Source organism: Populus trichocarpa, chromosome 17 (assembly GCF_000002775.5).
Source record: "Populus trichocarpa isolate Nisqually-1 chromosome 17, P.trichocarpa_v4.1, whole genome shotgun sequence".
NCBI lineage: Eukaryota > Viridiplantae > Streptophyta > Magnoliopsida > Malpighiales > Salicaceae > Populus > Populus trichocarpa.
The window spans coordinates 14,364,606-14,382,005 of record NC_037301.2 but is presented as its reverse complement, the minus strand read 5'-3'; the positions used below and the strand labels follow the sequence as shown (position 1 = coordinate 14,382,005).

Here is a 17,400-nt window from a genome sequence, read left to right as displayed (position 1 = left end):
CCAACACACACTGGGGCACGATATTTTCTCACTATTGTAGATGATTTCACTCGTTTTACTTGGGTACATCTTATGAGTTTCAAATCTGACACACAAACAATTTTAAAATCTTTTTTTTCTTGGGTCAAAACACAATTTCAACATGACATTAAAACTCTTCGTGCGGACAATGGTGGTGAATTCCTCTCCATTCGTCCTTTCCTAGACTCATGTGGTACCCTTTTCCAACACTCTTGTCCATACACTCCACAACAGAACGGGGTAGTTGAACGTAAACATAGACACCTTTTGAATGTTAGCCGTGCCCTTAAGTTCCAAGCCAATTTACCCTTGAAATTTTGGGGAGAAAGCCTCCAAACAGCCTGCTATCTTATCAACCGCCTACCTTCACCCCTCCTATCTCATAAATCCCCATATGAACTCTTGCACAACACACCTCCCACCTACACACACTTGCGTGTTTTCGGATGTCTTAGCTATGCCACCAACCTCACACCTACCAATAAGTTTGACGAACGTGCTCATCGATGTATCTTTCTTGGTTATCCTCTTGGTCAGAAAGGCTACAAAGTCTATGATCTAGCCTCACACAAATTTTTTACATCACGAGATGTCATCTTCCATGAGCACATCTTCCCTTATGCCTCTTTAGCACCCGTGAACCACACTGACATGGCCATTACTCCCAACTCCAATGACCACATCAATACCCATGAAATACTCCCTGCTCCACCCCCACAAGACATCACCGAACCTTCCTCACCGGACCCACCTCCATCACTCAACCTTGAGCCCGTCACTGACCTTCCCACCACAATTGACACAAACCCACCTGTCATACACGATTCTCCCACAATACCTCCATCCTCTGTACCGACCCATTCCCCCCCAATTTCCCTTCGCCACTCTACCCGTCATACTCGGCCACCTGCTCACTTCAAGGATTATGTGGCTCATCATTCTGTCTTGCTTCCACCCACATCAACCTCCCCACAATCTATGTCCAGCACTCGCCATCCACTGCATCGGTATGTCTCCTATTCTTGCTTATCCCCTGGTTATCGCCGTTTTGTTTCTAACATCTCCCAAATAGTGGAGCCTACTACATATGCACAGGCTTGCCAGAATCCCAAATGGGTTGCAGCGATGCAGGCTGAACTCACAGCCTTAGAAGCCAACCACACTTGGAGCCTTGTTCCCCTTCCACCGGGACAACGTCCCATTGGCTGCAAATGGGTCTTCAAGCTTAAGTATCATTCTGATGGGACTCTTGAACGCTACAAGGCGCGCCTCGTTGCAAAAGGGTTCACTCAACGTGAGGGAATCGATTACAAGGAGACATTTGCGCCAGTGGCTAAACTCCTTACCGTGCGCTGCCTGTTGACTATAGCAGCTGTCCGCCATTGGTCGTTACACCAAATGGACGTCCAAAACGCCTTTCTCCATGGTGCCCTTCAGGAGGAGGTCTATATGATGCCTCCACCAGGTTGTCATCGACAGGGGGATAACATTGTGTGTCGACTCCATAAGTCATTGTATGGGCTTAAACAGGCATCCAGAAGTTGGTTTCAAGAGTTCTCCTCAGCAATACAAACTATCGGGTTCTGCCAATCTAAAGCAGATTACTCCTTATTCACCCAAGTCAAAGGTACATCACTCACTATTATATTGCTTTATGTTGACGACATGGTAATTACAGGTAACAATGAGGCAGAAATCAAGAACCTGAAAGTCTTCCTTAGCAGCAAATTTCGAATTAAAGACCTCGGACCTTTGAAATATTTCCTAGGAGTCGAGGTCGCCCGATCGAAAGCTGGAATTACAATTTGCCAAAGAAAATATACATTGGACATATTGGAGGAAGCTGGGTTACTAGGTGCTAAGCCAATGAAGGTCCCAATGGAGGCTGATTTGGTGCTAACACCCACAGGTAGCAGTTCACTCCATGAACCGGCGAAGTATCGACGCTTAGTCGGGAAATTGATCTACTTGACAATCACAAGACCAGAAATAGCGTACACTGTCAATACGCTAAGTCAATTCATGCAAGATCCACAACGACACCATCTTGATGCAGCGTATCGACTTCTCCGATACCTTAAAGGAGCTTCGGGTCAAGGTTTGATGTTTTCCTCACAAAATAATTTACATTTAATTGGTTACTGTGATGCAGATTGGGCTCGTTGCCCCACCACACGCCGATCCGTGACTGGTTATTGTATTTTCCTTGGAAATTCATTGGTGTCATGGAAGAGCAAGAAACAGGTTACAGTATCTCGCTCATCCGCAGAAGCGGAGTATCGATCCATGGCCGCAGTTACTTGTGAGTTAAGTTGGTTACGATATTTGTTGAAAGATTTGCATGTTGATCATCCCCAACCAGCAAGGTTGTTTTGTGACAACCAAGCTGCCTTACACATAGCCGCAAATCCTGTATACCACGAACGCACAAAACACATTGAGATTGATTGCCACACTGTTCGTGAGAAGATTCAAAAGGGAGAAATCAAAACTTCACATGTCAGGACAGGGGAACAAGTTGCAGACTTATTTACTAAACCACTGCGTGCACCCATCTTCCATACACATCTAAGCAAGTTGAGCGTTATTGACATCCACACTCCAACTTGAGGAGGAGTGTTAAAGGAAAGATGATTATACGATGTAATTGAGAGTGATCATAGCTTCTATAATTGTCAATCCTTTTATTCTGTGTAATTATAGTATGTAACCGTTATTAGCTTAGCTGTAGGATCTGCTGTTAATATCAGCTTGTTTATAGGAATTGCTTTCCTATAATAGCATGTAGGTTCTGTATAAATCCTCACCTTGTATACTGTTACAACACATCAATGAAATATACATATTCTCAATTTAGGTACTGTGCTTTCCTACATATGCACAGGTTGATGATGATACCAGTGGTGAAGAAACATCTCTTTAGGTACTGTTTACAATGATTTAAATTTATCATATTTAGTTTTACATTTTTATCCATTCTTCAATTCCTCTTTTTTTTTCGCTTAAATTCTTTTCCCCGAAAACAAAATGCAATTGTTATTTGACAAAAACCTTGTGTTTTCAAGGGGCAGGTTCAAGTGGAACTCCATCAGATTTAACCAGAGCAAAAGAACAAGACAAGGCATGTCGTGGGTGTCATGATAAAATGCAGAGTTGACTAATTCATTCAGCAATTTAAATTTCTTTGAACTTAAAACATCATTATTAAATTCTATGTTTGTCTAATTTCTTCAGGCTTTCTTCAGATCAGCTAGTCACTTACGAAGATCAACTTAAGGCTCGGAGTGTCTGCTTTGTGTAATTTCCTTGGCTAGTTGTGTGTGATGATTTGTCATTAATAAATTGATAAACATTTGGTTGTTCTGAATTAATGGCTTGCCTCTTTATCATATTTGAAATATTGTGTGTAATCATTTCAATAATTATGCTTAACATATAAATTCGTCCTTCTACACAAACTAAAAAGCTGAAGTTGGGAGGAGAAGGAGCAAGCTACTTGTTTCTAATAATACAACAGTCATCACGAATTTCCATCTTACTGCAATGTCTCATTCATGAGTTTCAAAGATCTTAACGAAGAGACATCCATTTCCGCACCCTTCAAGAACATCTACCCTTTCTTTATATCTGAATAATGCATGGGAACATGCTGTTGCTCTAATTAAACTCTAAATTAAAGGTCTGCATGACTAGCTATCATGCCGAGTAGATTTTCTATTCCAAAAAGAAAATCACAGAAACTTCCCTTAGAGGCAGAAGTTTGCTGCTGCTACCTGCATATTGCAGCATCCTGATATATAGGTGTAGAGCCTGAAAGCTGCACTATAAATGTAATCTGGTTCAGTCATCGATCGAGAATCAGACTCCTTCCCTAACAAATTCATCTCTCCAATACACGCCTTCCTTCGCTCTTCTTGCACAATCTCCACCGTCGGTAAAAACCTCCCCTCGCTCTTTCTCTAAGCTAATTACCTAACCATGTTTTAATCATTTTCACTTTTGCTGACAGCTTGCATCAACCGTCGCGGATTACAAATTCTCTCTTCATAACCCACTGGTAAACTCTGATTCCTACTAACAGAAATTACCGTAGTTTTGAAACCCGATCCGGCCTAGCGGGTTAATCTGAAGCTGAAATTGGACCGGCTTTAAAAAAAATAGGAAAAGTAAAAATTCAGGGTGACCCGACAACCCGGTAAGACCCAGTCAAAAACCCGGTTGTAACCCGTTGACTTTTTTTTAAATCAAAACAACATCATTTTAATTTTTTTAAAAAAATTAACCCGGACGACCTGGTGACCCGATCAAAACCCGGAACCCAGGTATTGGACCTGGCCGAGTTTAAAAACTATGGAAATTACTCAAGGTAAATGAAGTTAATTTTATTATTATTATTTTTAATTTATGTGTTAATTTGTGATTTAGTGAATAAATTAAAGTTTTGATTTTGACTGAATCTAATTAATTAAATCGGCAAAGAGGGTATTGAAATTATGTAGAAAATGAAGGATTTTATGTGAAAGCTGGGCAATTATTTTTTATTTGCTTGTGCACGTTTGTTTATTTTCGATTTCGAAGAATTTATGTCTGTTTCGTAGGCTAATTTTTTGGGTTAGGTATAATGAAGGCAGTTCCTAGTAGTTTCAACGATATAAAATAAGTTCTTGAAAGCAATTTGGGTTGATGTTTAACGGAGATTTATGTTTCGGTTCTGTATTTTCTTTGTTTTTCTTTTCTGAGATGTTGAAGGTGAAAATTTGTTGTTGAATTATGGATTTTTTTTTTTATGTAAATGACAGCTGCTGCGTCGATTGCCCAAGGGCATCTTGCGATGTTGAAAGATCGTCAAGCAGTAGCAGTCAAGGTTGGTTGGTGCGGTGTCAGTTTTAGTTAGTCAATTTATTATTATGGTCTGGGTTTTGTAATAGCAACAAGATGATTTTTGTGAATTAAATTAGGAAGTTTAAGAGAGTTTTGAACTGTTGATGATGCAATGCATTTAGGCTATCGATCCTTTCATAACTTGTTTCAAATTTTGTGTATTTACGTTTGTTGAATCTTTGCTTACCTTCCAATATTATATAGCTGCATGTGACTGAATGCCGGGATTCTTCCTCTCTGTCTTTCCTTCATCTGTTTTTATTTCCCTTCCGAAAAGTAAACTTTTTGCCATACAGTTTTATATTAGATATGTTGGATCTTGCTTCCAAATCCTAATCTGCATAGAAGAAGCTCGATATTTCAGTGATTTGATTCTTCCAATAAAGTCGATGATTGCATTAGGAGAATCTCTATGATGTTCTCTGATGAATGTGAAACATCCCCTTCCCATACCTTCTTTATATATGTTCGAAAATTTTCTTGTTTTCAGAACTTCATGGATGCTTGTGATAGATGTACTTGAAAGTAACATGCTTATTTTTTTCTGCATGTAGGTGCAGCACTACCCTGGGTTAGAAATCCAGATGAAGATCGACATAGCCATTATGTCACTTATCCCAAAATCTGTTGCATGAGTAAGTGATAACATTATCTTAACAATTTTAATTATTTCTCTATTGCATTCTGTTGGCACCATCTTTTTGTGAAGTTAGTTTGTGGATGGTAAATCACATGATTATGCACAGAAAGAAGAACTAATGCTGATAAAATTGCAGTATATGTTCTAGCCCTCTGACGTAAAAACCCTACAAAGGGATGTTCTTTTTAGGATATGATAACATTCAACAGGTTTTGAAGAATACATGCGTCTTCTTTTTCTCATTGGACAACAATTTATTCTCCTGATTGTTTTTGTGCATATCTCATGTGTTCCCTTTCTAATTAAATTGCCTTCTTTTGATTTTGATGAGTGATCCACTGGCTTAGAGTTACGTTTTGCTCTTTTTGTCTTTCCACAACTTTTCCCTGATTACAGATTTAACTGGCTGATAACAGAATTCAGAGAGACTATTTCTTCAGAACTTGGTCTGTGTATTCCTTTGGTTATTTTATGTGTTCTTGATCTCCTTGATAGATACATGAAGAACTCGTGTAACTTCTTCATTGCATGCATTCTCCATATTTCAATTACTATTATTTCTTCAAGTGATCAGATACATTGGAGAAATTGCCAGCAACAAAGTGCAGAAGCGCATGCATTGTGATGGGGGTGGCCATTGAAGTCTTCTAAATGATGTAGAATGGTACAGGGACTGGTGGTCTGGAGTCGTGTCATTTTCTTGATTCTCCGGTGCCTGTTTGAGAAGTTGCTACAGTATAACACCATCTAAGCAATTCCATAATTAACCAGGGAACTGAGGTTTTATGATTCCTGGGTGTATAAAATTCTTACCTGACTGGGTTCTAACGATAACTCTTAATTCTCTCATCACCACGCACCTGTTACTTGAATTCCATGCGCGACAGCACATCCTCACAAATAATCGTTTTCTTTTTGCTCATTTGCGTCCTTACTAATTGTGCTTTTTAACATTCCACAGCCCATAATCCCATTTCAAGATACCCGTAAAAAGACCAGAAGTGAAACTTGCTATTAAGGAAATATTTTAGGACTAGTTCGGCCATGGCCGAAAAACTACTAGCCCATAGCCTATTAAAACTCTTAAAAGTCCATGAATCCAATATCCCAGCAAAACCTTGAAGAACTCTCACCGTTACCTTTTTTATACGGTTATGTTACGTAGTAAAAATAATCAAATAAATTAAGAATGTACTTAATTTGTTAAACAACATTTTCCCTTTTCAGCAGCTTGAAATTTGGGTGGAATTATGGTTCCTTGAGAAGAGTAGTAAAATTAATGCTATAAATGATTCAGAAATGGAAGGACCATATAGAACCGTGTTCATAAGAACTGGACTGTCATAGTAGCAAGCGAGCTAAGACCGGTCCTCAATTCCTATATATATAGAACTTCAAAGCAGTATCTGCCTTATTTGGCCCATTGCACAGAAACAAATAAGGATTAAATCGCAGCTGTAATGCACTCTTAAAAGAAATTGATTTGTAGGCAATAAGTAACTCACTACAATACGAAAAAAACAACTGTTTGGTCTTCGCAAAAGTTAGGAAGTGCACCCATATTCTGCGAACCCATCCGCAAACTATTTTGAGTAAAAAAAAATAAAAAGATGATTTTTTAAAGTGCACTGGCAAAGTGTATTTAGGAATTATGTGATTGTTTTTTAAAGTGTTTTTTATTTAAAAATATTTTAAAAAAATTTATTTTTAACATCAATGCATTAAAATAATCTAAAAATTTCAAAACAAAAGTATTAATTCAAACACATATCAGAAAATAAGGCAGTTTTTTTTTTCTGATGTAGGGTATTTTTAAAAAAACAATTGAAAATATATTTAAATAATATTTTTAAATATTGTTTTTCTTTATATTTTCCCATTAAAATATTTATAAAATACTAAAAATATTATTTTGATTTTTTTTTCAAAAAATACTCAAAATTTTGGAAAAACTAGTTGCATTACTCTTATCAACCAGGCTTTTTATAATTATTTTCTTTCTCCAAATTTTATATTCAAAACGAGTTAACTCGGTTGATTCAGGTTTTTTTAAATATGTTAAAATAATATTTTTAAATACCCTTTTTTGTTATATTTACCATTACAATATTTATAAAATATTAAATATATTGTTTTGAATTGTTTTTTAAAAAATATTCAAAATTTTGGAAAAACACTGCTCAATTATACTCATTTCAAAAAAATGATGTTTTTTTAACTGAGTTGATTCAGGTTTTTTTACTTATTTTCTATGAAATTATCTTAATCTCCTAACTCAAGTAGCAAGTTTAAGAAGTTAATTTAGGTTTAATATTCATAAATCCTATTTTATTGACAAAAGGCGTGAAGTTTTCTTTAAATTAATTAATTAAAGAAAACATATTTTCATAGAAGCATGCACCCAGCATGTGGTGGTGTCCACATAGGGAATAACAATGGTCAAATCCAACGGTAAATACTCCATCACCTAAATAAAAAAAAAGTCTCTCTCCCCAGACAACTAGCATCCCAATCCCCACGTAGCCAATTCATAATTCACAGCGACAAATGCGTTTCAAATGATGTTTTATTAAAATTTATTTTTTTTATTTAAAATTATTTTTTTATATTATAGATGGATCAAATGGATATACAGATATACAGATATCTGTACATTTATAAAAGCATAAGAGCATGTTTGGTATTATATATAAAAAAAACTTTTTATATAAAAATAATATTTTTTTATTTTTTAAAATTTATTTTTGATTAACATATTAAAATGATCTAAACTCTCCCCAAGTTTCCAAACAACTTCCATCAAGTGCGGTCAATAGTCTTTGCAGATAGTATAGTGGGGCCTACATGCAAAACAGACTTTGAGAAATGTTTGTTAGAATTTAAGCATTTGCGGTCTTTGAAATTAATGGACGATTCTGGATTTGAGGCTTTTCCGGAGAGGATTGGCGCCTTGAAACATTTGAGATATCTCCATTTTTTGAACAACGCAAAAATAAAAAGACTCCCAAAATCTATTTTCAAATTGCAAAACTTGCAAGCTCTGGTTACAGGTGAAGGATTAGAAGAGCTGCCCAAAGATGTGAGGTACATGATCAGCCTTAGATTTTTATATCTAGTTACTAAGCAGAAGCAGTTGCCAGAAGAAGGGATTGGGTGTTTGGAGTGTCTTCAAACTTTATTCATTGCTGATTGTGAAAATCTAGAAAATTTGTGCGAAGATATGCAAGGTCTTACAAGTCTTCGAAAATTGGTTATTGCTGGGTGTCCTCGCTTGATTTCTCTGCCGAGTAGCAGAGAAAAAAATTCAACCTCTTTCTCTTTCTCTTTGTATTGTAATATTTGAAGAGTTACCAACAACTCTTGCTTTACCGGAACAGCTTCTTCAAGGATCTGCAGAATCCTTACAAACATTAATCATCAGAGATTGTTCAAACATTAGAGAAATGCCAGATTGCATCGGCAATTTAAAGAAACTTCAAAATCTTGAGATCAGTGATTGTCCAAGTTTGAGCAAAAAGTGTCGAAGGGGAACAGGAGAAGATTGGCCCAAGATCAAACATATCCCTAAAATCGAGGTTGACGGTGATGACAATGATGAAGAGACATCTCATGCAGGTAGCAGCAGCAAACCATATTTAAATTTATCATATTTAGTTTTACATTTTTATCCATTCTTCAATTTCTTTTTTCGTTTAAATTATTTTCCCTGAAAACAATATTAGCTTTGAAAAAAAAAAACTGACAAAAGCTCTTGTGTTTTGGAGAGGCAGGTTCAAGTGGAACTCCATAAGCAAGAGAAGAAGACAAGGTATGTCATGATAAAATGCAAAGTTGACTAATTCATTCAGCAATTTAAATTTCTTTGAACTTAATACATCATTATTAAATTCTATGTTTGTCTAATTTCTTCAGGTTTACTAATGTGAGGGTCCTGTCGGCCAAGATCTTCTACGACAGTTGGTCTCTTGCAAAGATCAGCTGAAGGCTCGGAGTGTCTGCTTTGTGTAATTTCCTTGGCTAGCTGTCTGTGATAATTTGTCATTAATAAATTGATAAACATTTGGTTGTTCTGAATTATTTAAATAATTATGCTAATTGTTTCTGATAATACAACAGTCATCAAGAATCTCAAACTTACTGCAATGTCTCATTCATGAGCTTCAAAGATCTTAACGAAGAGACCTCCAATAACATATTAAAAGTTTATAAATTTTTACACTCTGTATTTCATTAAATTTTGAAATTTCTTTGCTTAAAATTATTTATTTTTTTATTTTTTTAATATGTAACTTTTAAAAATAATTTTTAAAAAATAAAAAAAATATTTTAATATATTTTTAAATAAAAAGACCTAACACCATCTAAAACCACCCCTTGATCCTAACTAATTTTTGAAAAACAAACCTTCTAGCTTCCTTTAACCAGTAAAACCGAACTTTTAACTCTGGACTGGATTGTGTATTCATTGATAGTGTATATGGATTTCTTTTATATATATAAATCAAGTATTCAACATATTCATCCAAATATAATAATAAAATCAACGAATGTACACTTTTTGAAGACATTTTCCCTACTTCGACAGGCTCAATGAGATTATCGTTTCTAACTCTGGAGTGGATTGTGTATTCACTGATAGTGTATATAGATTTTTTTTATATATATAAATCAAGTATTCAACATGAATGTGCACTTTTTGAAGACATATTCCCTTATAAAAGATACAAGAAATTCATTCACATACAAAATCAAAGAAAAATAGCTTAGGTGGTCTCATCAAACTATTGATGAAAGATCTATACTCACCATCTAAAAATTCATTCACTACTACTAGGTTATAAATAGATCTTCAAGAGAAAAGTAAAAGCTAATAGAACCATCCAAAAATACAAAGTAAGATTTATTGTAAAGGTTTCAAACAACAAAAAGAAAAAAAAATTATTTTGCTACATATTTATCTATGTTAATAATAAATTTTATATGTACATTAATAGTTATTACAATTATTAACAAGTTAGAAATACATCAAATTTATAAAAAAAATAATTTTTTTAAATAACGATTTTGACGGAGAGGTATTTATAAAACAAACTAAGAGGTTTGTTGTTAAAAAAAAAAGATTTTAAACTTATTAAGTTATCTAGTTTGAAACAAATTTTTAAATAATAGCATGAAAAGTTTCACAATGTTATATTTAAAAAAATATATATTTTAAGAATTTTAAAAAATATTTTTTAAAAATTTCAAGAAAACAAGAAAAAAAATTACAATAAATGGAGGTCGAAATTCATTAAATAATTAAAAATTCAAAAGCTAAAGATGAAATCGAAAAAATATATCAATATTCAAGGACTATATATAATGCAATCAGGGATGAAATTGAGAAAAAATAAAGAAAGAATGGTTGAAATTTGCCAAAAATGAAACAATTAAACTTGGGGGACCTTTAAAAAAATGAAATTTTCCTTCGCATCAAAATATTGTCATTTTAAATAAAAAAAAAATTAAATGCAACGGAGTCATTCTGATGCTTCACTTCACTACTATTTGATCGCTTTCCCTTGATCCAAATCTTTTAAGCAAATCATGGCTGGGAAGGCACCGAAATCCTTTGACAGTGTGTCGTTAACGGTACTGCTACGCCGAGTATTGTGTGTGATCTCCTAGATTTTTTGGTGACAGGAGGTCGTCTAAATCTGGGTAATGTAAGCGACAAGTCGCTTGTTATTTTTTTTTCAAAGCATTAAAAGTCACTCGCCCTTTAAGAAGTTCTTTTTCTAAACAAGGACAGACAGAAGCGGTAGCCAGAAGGTGGGATTGGGTGCTTGAAATTTCTTCGAACTTTACTGATCTATGAGTGTGAAAATCTACAAAAGATGCTTTCTTTGTTGTTCCATTTTTTCAAAAGATTACTACTTTTATGATGTCGTTTGAATTGCGTATGTGTTGATGTAAAATAAATTTTAAAAAACAAAAATATTATTTTAATATATTTTTAAATAAAAAAACTTTTTTAAAAAATAATTTTAGATGTCACATGTACTCATTCAATCAAAGTCCAAATGACAGCTTGCGTTAGGCGCGCGCGTTGATCTCAAAATATTTCTTTTTAAATGCATTGAATAATAATCTCTCAAAACCCCCAATTTTCCAAACTATTAAAATATTTGTCTGTCCTTGATTTCAATATTTTATTTTTTCATTAAACTCTTACAAATGTTTTATATTATTTTATATTTAATTTTTATTAAATAAATAAAAATAATCATATTAAATTTTATAATCAATTGGTCAACAAGACTCTAATAACATATTAAAAAATTATCTTAATCTAATAATTTAAACTATTAAATAAAATAAATATAATTTATATTATTCTCTGCTAATAATTAACTCACTATGTCACGGAAAAAAACAATTGTTTGCTCTATTAGGTCTTTGCAAAAGGTATAGGGTTACCCATATTCTACGAAGTACGAACCCATCCACAAACCATTTTGAGTGAAAAAATAAAAAAATGCAGGTCCAAGCCGAAGTAGTGCACCGGCTAAGCTCCTTTAATGAAATGGCTGCATTTAGTGCACTGGTAAAAGCACATCAATTCCACCGAAAAGAAATTTTAAAATTAAAATAAATTTCAATGGTCAAAGATAAGGCCTAAGGCTCCATGCCAAAGACAATAATTCAAACACATATCAGAAAATAAGGCAGTCTTTTTTTAAATATATTAAAATAATATTTTTAAATACTGTTTCTTCTTTATATTTGCCATTAAAATATTTATAAAATACTAAAAATATTGTTTTTAATTTTTTTTCAAAAAATATTCAAAATTTTGAAAAATCATGGTTCAATTGCACTCCTCGACAGGGCTTAAAAAATTTATGCTTCTACTATACAGTCTCATAATTTGTTTATTACTTTTTTTTTTTAAAGTTAATTCAAGTTTTTTTTAATTGATATTTATTCTTGAAAAGGACATTAAAATGATCTATATAAAAACATAAAAATAGTTTAAGTAATGAAAAAAATTAAAAAATTCAAATTTTTTTAATAATACTTTTAAAATATAAAAACAAATAATCTCTAGAGTTGATATCCTCGTGTGGTTGGCCCAAATATATGATAGTGGTAGAGATTTTCAGATAGAATTTGGAGCTGTATATGGTAAAAGCACATCAATTCCACCAAAAAAAACTTTTAAAATTAAAATAAATTTCAATGGTCAAAGATAAGGGTACATGCCAAAGACAATAATTCAAACACATATAGGAAAATAAGGTAGTTTTTTAAAAATATATATTAAAATAATATTTTTAAATACTGTTTTTTCTTTATATTTGCCATTAAAATATTTATAAAATAGTAAAAATATTGTTTTGAATTTGATGATCTGTAGGTATTTCACTCTTGCCTTTTGTCGTCTTGTCCGTCTTTGACTCAGAAAGCACTTCTATTACAGCATTCTACAGATGAAAGATACAATTGAAAACTAGAATCTGGACTCCACACTCTTCAGGTTAGCAAATTACAGACCTAATTTTTAAATATTTTAATCTAAAAGATAAAATTAACAAAAATAAAATTTAAAAAATCATAATAAAAATTCCAAAAAAAACAATGGTCTGCTCTGTATTTTTTAATTTTTGTTACTTCAAAAAGTTTAATAACATAATTTTTCACCAAAACTATTCTTTTTAATAATATGAAAAAAAAAATTATAAAAAGTCAAGTGCAATTAAAAAAACCCATCAAATCAATAAACTTGAATAATTTGGGTTATTTCGACTAACCCATAAATCATGTTAACATGGTAGAAAGATAAAATTAAAAAAAAATTATAAAGTTAAACTCTCAACCATTTTAATATTATAAAATAAAATGAACTAAAATAATTTAAAAAAATTATAAAAATAAAAATATATATAAAAACTATATATATAAAAAAAAATATTATAGCAATCCGTGATTTTGTAATAAAATTACTGTGATTTTTCTAATTCATCTGTACATATTTAATCCAGATATGATTAAAATAGAAACTAACTCGATTTTTTGGCGACAGCAGGTCGCCTGAGTAAATCTGGGCAGTGCATATTTTTTTCAAAGCATTAAGGGTCGTCCGCCACTTAAGAATATGGTCAAATATGGGTGACTGTGTACATTTACTTGTATAAAAGCAAAGGGACCCACGCAGGTCCCTGTGTTTCATCATGTAGGCTGAACCTGTCAACACTTTAGATGGAGGATGCCTGCTGATTAGTCAATGAAGTCAATTTGGACGCGTGGATACTTTACGGTGGGGTCTTGTTTTGTGAAACTTTCGGCTTGAGAAATACTGGGAATGTGGATTTTGCATTTTAGTGATTCCTCGGTGTGAAATGTGGAAACTGTGGGTGGGGCGGCCATGATATTAACATATATCCCTGTTTTCCAAGCCACAATTTCAATTGATATCAAATATAATGTATCAAATAAGTTAATAATGTATTTAATTTATTATATATTATTTTCCCTCCTCAACTTCACAATTGGGTACATAAATTAAGATTAAGTAGATAACACGTAAGTAGGGTGGGATTATAGCTTCTTGGTCAACTACTCAAAAACAATTAAGGATTAAATCGATCGCTAATATTATGAAGAAAAGAAAAGAAAGAGAACAACCCATTAAACAAGCAATCCATGGAGGATGGAGCCATTGTACATTTTAATTAAGAAGACTCAACGACTTCTCCTCTCCACTCAGAAAAGAAAGCGGAACTCCACTCTTATCTCAATCATTTTTTTCCCTATCAAACACTTCCTCCCCTCACTCAAAAAGAAAATGGCCGAAGCTTTTGCAGCCGATATTGCAAAATCCCTTCTAGGGAAGTTAGGCTCTTTCGCTGTTCAAGAATTTCGTTTGGCATGGGGACTTGAAGATGACCTTGCACGTCTTGAAGAGATATTGAAAGCCATCAACGCGGTGCTGTCCGATGCTGAGCAGAAACAATCAAAGAATAACGGGATTCGGCTCTGGCTCCATATGCTCAGAGAAGTCTTGTATGATGCAGAGGACGTGCTGGACGAAATCGAGTGCGAAACTTTGCAAAGGAAGGTGGTGAAAACTAAAGGGAGCACCAGCAGAAAGGTACTCCACTTCTTTACAAGATCTCCATTCCGTTTAATAATAGGTCATAAGATAAAGAAGATCATAGAAAGACTAGGTGAGATTTCAGCTCTTAAGTCTGACTTCAACCTCAGCGAGCAGGCTATTGATTGTAGTCATGTCTTGCATGAGGAAACAGAGATGAACCGATCCTTTGAGAGCTTTTCCGGTCTTATTGGAAGAGATAAAGACAAAGAACGCATCATCAACCTTTTAGCAGCACCTTCTAAGGTTGGTGATGCACATCCCGTTGTCCTTCCGATAGTAGGAATGGGAGGCTTGGGGAAGACATCTCTTGCCAAATCGGTGTGTGATGCTGAAAATGTAAAAAGTCATTTTGAACTGAAGATGGAGGTCTGTGTTTCAGATGATTTTTCCTTGAAACAAGTGATACAAAAGATTATTAAATCTGCAACTGGGGAAAGATGTGCGGATTTGGATGAGGGTGAACTTAATAAAAAACTTGAAGAAATTGTGAATGGTAGGAAATACTTGCTTCTTTTGGATGATGTTTGGAATGAAGATGCTCAAAAATGGTTGTTGTTGAAGCCTTTGTTATCAAAAGGTGCTGATGGAAGTAAGATTATAGTAACTACCCGTAGTCAACGTGTTGCTGAGATTATGGGTACTGTTCCTGCGGACAACCTAAGTCTTCTTGGTCAAGAGGACTGTCTGTCGTTGTTTTACAAGTGTGCATTCAAGGAAGGGCAAAAGGAGTTGTATCCAAATTTGGTTGGAATTGGGAAAGAAATAGTGGAAAAATGCAAGCAAGTTCCTCTGGCAGTGATTAACTTGGGGACTCAACTGTATGGTAAGACTGATGAAAAAGAGTGGCAATCGGTGAGAGACAGTGAGAAGTGGGAAGAAGAGGGAGATGGCATTTTACCTGCCTTGAAAATAAGCTATCAAAGACTGCCGACTCACTTGAAAAGATGCTTTCTTTATTGTTCGGTTTTTCCAAAAGATTACCAATTCGTAGATCTCGAATTGGTGCAATTTTGGATGGCACATGGGCTCATTCATCAATCATCAAATCCAAACGAGAACTTGGAAGATGTTGGCTTGCGTTATGTGCGCGAGTTGATCTCAAGATGTTTCTTCCAAGATTATGAGAATAAGATTATTATAGCTTCCTTTAAGATGCATGATTTAATGCATGATCTTGCATCATCATTGGCTCAAAATGAGTTTTCAATCATAAGCTCTCAAAACCACCAAATTTCCAAAACAACCCGTCATTTGTCAGTTCTGGACTCTGATTCATTTTTTCATAGAACTCTCCCCAAGTTCCCAAACAACTTCCATCAAGTGCGGTCAATAGGCTTTGCAGATAGTATAGTGGGGCCCACATGCAAAACAGACTTTGAGAAATGTTTGTTAGAATTTAAGCATTTGCGGTCTTTGGAATTAATGGATGATTCTGAATTTGAGACTTTTCCGGAGAGTATTGGGGCCTTGAAACATTTGAGATATCTCTATTTTGGGAGCAACACAAAAATAAAAAGACTCCCAAAATCTATTTTCAAATTGCAAAACTTGCAAGCTCTGGCAGTTACAGGTGAAGAGGGATTAGAAGAGCTGCCCAAAGATGTGAGGTACATGATCAGCCTTAGATTTTTATTTCTATTTACTAAGCAAAAGCGGTTGCCAGAAGGTGGGATTGGTTGTTTGGAGTGTCTTCAAACTTTATTCATTGCTCAGTGTGAAAATCTAGAAAATTTGTGCGAAGATATGCAAGGTCTCAAAAGTCTTCGAAAATTGGTTATTTTTGAATGTGATAGCTTGATTTCTCTGCCACGAAGCATAAAATGCTTAACTACTCTGGAAGAATTATTTATTAGTAATTGTCAAAAGCTTGATTTGATGAAAATAAAAGAAGTGAAAGAAAAAAAAATTCAACCTCTTTCCCTTTCTCTTCGTATTGTACTATTTGTGGCGGTACCAGCAACTATTGCTTTACCAGAACAGCTTCTTGAAGGATCTACAGAATCTTTACAAACATTTATCATCAGAGACTGTCCAAACATTGAAGAAATGCCGGAGTGCATCAGCAATTTAAAAAAACTTCAAAATCTTCAGATTATTAATTGTCCAAGGTTGAGCGAAAGGTGCATAAGGGGAACAGGAGAAGATTGGCCCAAGATCAAGCATATCCCTAAAATCAAGGTTGATGATGATGACAGTGGTGAAGAAACATTTAATTAGGTACGGGTTATCAGTAGTTAAATATATCATATTTAGTTTCACATTTTTATCCATTCTTCAATTCCTTTTTTTTCCTTTTAAATTATTTTCAATGTTTATTTGACACAACCTCTTGTGTTTTGGAGGGGCAGGTTCAAGTGGAACTCCATCAGATTTAACCAGACCAAAAGAACAAGACAAGGCATGTCATGATAAAATGCAAAGTTAACTAATTCATTCAGCAATTTAAATTTCTTTGAACTCAATACATCATTATTAAATTCTATGTTTGTCTAATTTCTTCAGGTTTACTACTGTGAGGGTCCTGTCGGCTGAGATCTTCTACAACAGTTTGTCACTTACGAAGATCACCTTAAGGCTCGGAGTGTCTGCTTTGTGTAATTTCCTTGGCTAGCTGTGTGTGATGACTTGTCATGAATAAATTGATAAACATTTGGTTGTTCTGAATTATTGGTTTGCCTTTGTATCTTATTTAAAATATTGTGTGTGATCATTTAAATAA

At 34.1% G+C, this 17,400-nt stretch overlaps 1 protein-coding gene across 6 annotated transcripts in view; it reads left to right on the top strand.

The window, feature by feature from the left end:
• LOC18106509 (disease resistance protein RGA2) overlaps positions 1–17,400 on the top strand; it is a 27,855-nt gene extending 10,455 nt beyond the window's left edge. The window contains exons 1-3 of one of the 6 annotated variants that reach the window (XM_052448745.1): positions 14,160–16,898; positions 17,030–17,079; positions 17,184–17,400. In XM_052448745.1, the coding sequence (XP_052304705.1) occupies positions 14,235–16,898 (2,664 nt within the window). In that variant the 5' untranslated portion in view covers positions 14,160–14,234 and the 3' untranslated portion in view covers positions 17,030–17,079; positions 17,184–17,400. Of the gene's footprint in view, positions 1–14,159; positions 16,963–17,007; positions 17,102–17,183 lie in introns of those variants that run through there. The other 5 variants (XM_052448747.1, XM_052448748.1, XM_052448749.1 and 2 more) reach the window with 5 other exon arrangements.